This window comes from Tasmannia lanceolata, unplaced genomic scaffold (genome assembly GCF_043159265.1).
Source record: "Tasmannia lanceolata isolate RefF3 unplaced genomic scaffold, GAP_Taslan_0.1 ptg000013l, whole genome shotgun sequence".
Taxonomy (NCBI): domain Eukaryota; kingdom Viridiplantae; phylum Streptophyta; class Magnoliopsida; order Canellales; family Winteraceae; genus Tasmannia; species Tasmannia lanceolata.
Window position 1 is genome coordinate 46,858,032 of NW_027518690.1, and position 6,251 is coordinate 46,864,282.

At 39.3% G+C, this 6,251-nt stretch overlaps 1 protein-coding gene across 3 annotated transcripts in view; it reads right to left on the bottom strand.

The window, feature by feature from the left end:
• Positions 1 to 4,525, bottom strand: part of LOC143890327 (putative LRR receptor-like serine/threonine-protein kinase At1g07650) — a 51,088-nt gene extending 46,563 nt beyond the window's left edge. The window contains exons 1-2 of one of the 3 annotated variants that reach the window (XM_077394965.1): positions 4,296 to 4,525; positions 2,681 to 2,849 (exon numbers count right to left, since the gene is read on the bottom strand). In XM_077394965.1, coding sequence (XP_077251080.1) covers positions 2,681 to 2,849; positions 4,296 to 4,389 — 263 coding nt within the window. In that variant the 5' untranslated portion in view covers positions 4,390 to 4,525. Of the gene's footprint in view, positions 1 to 4; positions 762 to 2,680; positions 2,850 to 4,295 lie in introns of those variants that run through there. The other 2 variants (XM_077394970.1, XM_077394971.1) reach the window with 2 other exon arrangements.
• Positions 4,526 to 6,251: the final 1,726 nt, after the last annotated feature.

Consider the following 6,251-nt stretch of genomic DNA (forward strand, 5'->3'; position numbering starts at 1 on the left):
CTACCAATTTCTTAGATAAAGAGAAAGATGATACAATAATAACAGCACAGAACCATCCCTAACATGCGAAAGGGGAAGAACCAACGCTCAACACATGTGTGACCTAAGAGATCTAAATGCTTGTGAATTATATAATCAACTATGATGTGCTCTTAGCGAGCGTCTTGGCCAATTTTTCTTGTGAATTTCCTGCCCTAATTCATTTGATTTTTCAAGTTCTAGATTCTCTTCTTCACTACTACCCTCATGCTTGATTGGGATCAGGTAAACCTGATTGCATTCATCCGCCCAGGATACCTTCTTTTTTTGAGATTCCTTGGCACCTTTTGTGCTTGTTGGATCGTCCTCGTTTTCTGAGGAAGATTCTAAGGAGGAAACCTCTTCAGGGTCGGGGTCGTCGTCTATTCCAGTGTCCTCCTCACTCTCTTCATTATCTGCCTTTGCACCTGTGAGTCTTGATTATCATTGTCTTGGATGCCTTCTGAATCGGGGTCCTGTTCAAAGGATTTTCTGCTAGGATGGTCTTGGATCCGGTAGGAGTATTTGCACTTTTGTTTTTCTGAGGGCTTTTGTCCAAGGTATCACCAATCCGACCAGGAGCCTGAGAGATATTGTCTCTCTGGGCCAGATATGTTCCTTGCAGGTCGTACAAGCATTGGGTTTCCAATCGTATTCTATTGCCTGAAAGATGGTCCCATATGGAGTTTCAATTTCTACAAGCTCTGGGCTGCTTTGAAAGAAGTCGTTCCTCCTTTAAGTTACACTTTTCTAAACCGCTCTCTTATGCTGAACATCGAACTCACATGATATATTCACCACCTTTTCTTCCTTGGGCCGCCCGTTTGTAGCGTAAAAAAGTGGTCATAATTCATAAATATAGTAGATGGACCGGCCCAAGGGAAAAAAAGAGCTAATATCATTTGTCATAGATAAAAGTAGATTGGACTAGTGATGGAGGGCATCTTGCTTTCCAATTTTACCATTCGGTATTAAGAAGTTGTCATTTGAATCGTTACCTAAAAGATATCAGCTTCATTTTACCAAGTTACCAACGATGGCTACAAGTGCCAATCCGAGAGATTTAGATTTAGGAAACTAGCCTTTCTTAGTTTAATACTTTAGCAGGTTCCTAGATTTAGGAAACTAGCCTTTCTTAGTTTATACTTTAGCAGGTTCCTTTCTTAAGTCTAGTTAAATAGCAATAAATTACTCTTTGGTTAGCACCCAATATGAATGAGATATAAAACAGCTTTTATTTTCTATTTAATTTTTCAATGCAAAATTGTGTAAGATCTTTACACCTCGATTAGAGTTGCTACTTTTTTTGTTTGTTTTTAGTTTCAAAGTTAGGAGAAGGCTCCCATTAGCCTATTTAAACTCAATGTAATGGAGAAGATCTTGGTTTTTTGACAATTAAAATATTAAGTGAAAAGTGTTCTTTTCTTGTGAAGAAAAGGTGTTTTTGACACTTCTTTCTTTGAGTTTCCCTCCAACGTGGGTTAGCTTTTGAGCACCACAATTATCTTTTCTTATTTTTTTATCGGATTGTCATCACTGTTATCGATCGCATGCCCATCCGGCGTCAACTAGCCACGGTGGACTGAGGATAATTATTCCTTTCAAAACTTGGTGTTGTGTTTAAATGCACGAGGCGGCTTTATTTGATTTCTTTAGCCCAACGCTTTGGGGAAAGAACTTTCAAATGCCTTTTCAATTAGTAAAGATGTACTCGATTTTGAGTAATGTGCGAACTACAATCAAACTACTCCGGGTTCAATTGCCTTGTGGATTAGGACTTAACAATTCATTTAGGGCATGTCTAGTCAGGAATTTTTTTTCATGATAAATTGGTGTCTCCAAGTGGTGAGAGAAGGAGTAAGGTGGATAAAGTGGCTGACTCAATTTTCGTACTTTTAGCCACTCCTCACGCTCATCTTAATCATGCCCTCACAAATCTCTTTCCTCCCACTTCCCTAGCTCTTGGATAGCCGCTAGCTATAAATATTAGTCTTTGTCGATGGTGAAAGCTCTAGCTCTAGGATAGCCTCTGTATCTATAATGGAAGCTCTTGGATCGCATTTGACTATGGATATAGTCACATAGCGTGTCAAACTTCATGCATCAAGTGTGTTCTCAATTTAGGGTTTTTTGTTGCACCATTTCATTTTGTCTTTTATTATCAAAAAATGTCTACAGTTCCCAAAATCCCTCACAAGCCAACTAAGAAAAGAAAAAACAGGCTGTGTTTGTGGAATTATTAAAGGGAAATGATAAATGCGCCCCTTTTGACACCCAGCTACAGTGTATCTATGACTGCGAAGGTGCTGATGTACTTAACATTTGAAAAAGTGAACTCACCTGATTGCCACGTACAATGCAGCTGGGTGTCTCAAGTGATGAAAACATAGAGGTGCAAATATCAGTAGCCTTTCTCTCTCTGTTGGATTTCCATACAACCTACTTATGGGATTTGCTAGGGTCGGTCGCAAAAGGGATTTCACGGAACGTCCTTTGCATGAGAGAGCAGCCACGTTATGAATAAAGACAAATTCTGTTGGAAAGTAAGCCTATGTGGCTGCTCTCACATGCAACAACCCATCCGTGAAATGCCTTTTACGATGAACCCTAGCAAATGCCTTCAAATAAAAAGAGAATTTAATAGTAGTTGAAGTATACGTACATATTTATGACATGACAGACTGTGTTGTTGCAAATGCATCCCACAGCAGTTTTGTTCCCATTGTTGGTGTACACAGCCCACCCTGATTCTCCACTACAAGGTTCTACTTCTGCCCTGAAATCCCAATCCGTTTTCCCCAACTTCCTCCCTATTTCTTTAAGAGCAGCCACTGTTTATCACATTTAACAGAGAATGTCATTAATTTATTATAGCTTTACCCGGATTTGAGTATATGGTTTTATATGGCTCTTGTTCTTTAGGCTCTGTTTCTTATGACGTAAAAATGGAAGTAAAATTTGTTTTATGTTGTAAGAAACAGAGGGCGTAAAATTTTAGTCCATTTTTAGGTCGAAAGAAACGGAGGGCGTAAAACTTATGCCTATTTCCAAAGAAACGGAAATCCCCACGCTCGACCTCATTCAAATATAATGAGGCATGCCCCACTACGTGAAAGTAGGTCTCATCTTTGACTGATCTGAACCATTCATCTGGTACTTCTCACTTTGGATCCCCTATGGCCATAAAGTCAAATCAATCGTGCTATTGAAACTTCAAATAACGTGTGTTTTTTGTTATTGAAAACGGACGGCCAAAGCCTATATATATATAAGGGATTTGCTAGAGTCCATCGCAGAAGGCATTTCCCGGCTGGTCTGTCGCATGTCAGACCACCCACCTCGTGTTGTCTCCCATTCACGAGGTGGGTGGTCTGACATACGACAGACCAGCCACGAAATGCCTTTTGCGATGGATGCTAGCAAGTCCCTATATATAATCAACGGTTCCCATGCAAGGATTAAAAATACACACATAATTGGTAAGTCTAAAAAAGAAAACACTTCTAAAGCGGGATCCCATGCTGAAAGTAAAGATGGACTGCAAAGGGCCGATTCACTAGTTTGTTTGTTTGGTTTTTTTTTTTTTTTTGGGGGGGATTCCCACTTCCTTTGTTTCACAACATGGGATATTGTATTTATCTACCGAAAGAAATCCCGATTTGCTAAGCAGCCCTAAAAAAAGTACTCTTATCTAAGAAGTAAAATCTTATGGATCTTGGGCAAATAAAATACAGCCAAATAATTCATGTAATATCTGTGAAACTACCAATTACTCGCAAAGCTTAAACTATTAGAGATGATGTTATTTAATTATTTATTCTCCAACACTCCTCATCATTTGTGGCCCCTCTTTTTTTTGGGTTGGCCGTGTGGCACATGTGACACCTCTTTTGGGTTGGCCTGTCATGTTGATTTTTAATACCAATTGAACAACCAATTACTCCAAAAAGCTTAAGCTGTTAGAGTTGGTGTTATTTAATCATTTATACTCACGTGTGGCCCCTCTATCATTTTTTGGGTTGGGGCCTTAAACGTGGAACATGTGTGCCCCTCTATAGGGTTGCCCTTATATGGTTATTAGGGATGGTGTTATTTAATCATTTATTCTTCAACAAAATCTCTTAGAAAATGGTATCCTAAGCTCGACTAGCAAAGGATGTATCCACAGGAACCTGGAGTCTTGAAGTGTTTCAAACCTTGTGAGAAATTTATATCCATGCATAACCATATAACCAGACACAAACACTAGCAATTTTAAAGGAATCAGAATATCATACCTTCATCAGGAGGAAGTAGAGTGGCTTCATATCCAAACCTTCCTAAGCAAATCAGTCCAACAACTGAAACAAAGAGGAAACGTCCGAAGAACATATTTGATAATCACAAATATCTTCTCCGGATTGAAAAATAAAAATCTTCTTCTTTTTCGCCTTTTCTGCTTCAGATCCGGAGCTCTTTCCACAACACCATAGAAATTAACTCAAGAGAAGAACATATATATATATATATATCTCAGTTCGTAGAGTGAGAAGAATGGCTGAAGGTAAGCTGGGATTAGGGAGGGACCCCACCACCCCTATCCTTAGAGAACATAATAACAAAAGAAAAGGGGGCAACAAAATGTAACCACTCATTTTAGTCAGTGAAATGTATGGCGAATTTCTCGAAGATGGTTTAGGTTGACCAATTACTCGGAAATAATTGAAAATTCAACGAACCTCATTCACTATCTCTATTGGCAGTCCTTTATACATCATCCTACAGGGAAGAGTGTCTATATCAATAGCCAACTTGGAGCCCGAGTGTTGGAATTTTCCAATAAAAAGAGTGAATGTAGAAGATGGACTTTTCTCCGTTGATTTGCTAGGGACCAATGCAGAGGTCATTTCGCGGATGGGCTGTTGCATTAGAGTGCAGCCACCTCAAATGAATTAAATAAATAAGACAAAATCTGAGCCTACGTGGCTGCATTCTCATGTAACCTCACCTTCTTTCAAAATTGAGAAATGCTAAGGATACTGTGCCAACCACCTCAGACAAGATGTTCTCAAGAGTCAAGGTCCCCCCTCCCCCATGCGGAAGGAAATATCTTACGCTCTTCTAGTATTTTTTTTTCGGTCTTTTGAAAGGAAAACACTTGGTCATCAATTTCAAAGTGATTGTTTTTGGCTTTTATATGGATACGTGCCCCCTTCTTTGTCTTATTACATACGTGTCACACGAGAGAGGCTCCCGTTTTTCTAGCAACCCTTTTTAAAAAAAGATGTTATTGTTAGGTAACAGTGTCTAGGTAATTTTGCGGATGGGCCATGGAAGAAAAGGGTACAAAGATATCACTTCCCCTATTTATTTCCAGGGGATTTGCTAGGGACCTCGGCATAAGGAATTTTGCGGATGGGCTGTTGCATGTGAGAGCAGCCATCTCAGATGGATTAAATTAATAAGACAAAATATGGTCCCTAGGAAATCCCCATTTCTAGTGTTAGTAAAGATTTTGAGGTTGCTTATGGCAACGAAAATGGGGTTATCACATATGGAAAATGAGGGTTATCACATATGAAACTGGGGTTATCACACTTGGGAAATTTTCGGTTCTTGTCTGTTGGGCCTGGAAGGGGTTACCAGGTCAAGGAAAATAGGGTTATCACATATGAAAATAGGGTGACCAAGAGATGAAATAGGGTTATCACACCTGTAAAATTTTCGGTTATTGTATGCTGAGCCTGGAAGAGGTTACTATGTCAAGGAAAATAGGGTTATCACATATGAAAATGGGGTTCTCACATATGAAACTGGGGTTATCACACCTGCAAAATTTTCGGTTGTTCTCTGTTGGGCTTGGAAGGGGTCACCAGGTCAAGGAGAAGTGATACCCCTTTTCTTCCTGTGGACCAGGCACTTTTCTTCCTCGGGCAACCCTATATATTGTTTATGACTCCTCTTTTTACACTAAAATAGGGTTGCCCGTGAAAGAAAAGGGAGATGATATATCATTTTCTTTGTTTATACATTTGAAGAAGATATGCCCATTTTCTTTGTTTAAATCACTTGGGCCCCAATGTAAATAGGCCTTCATCCGTGAACAGATTGGAGGGATAGGATCATCCAACAGAGATGATTTTTGGGACATAGTCTATATTTACATTGAGGCCAAAACAAATGAATGGTTTAGATCTTCCAACAAGTATCATGAATGCCATATAATGTCTCCTATTTTATGCGATATAATGGGT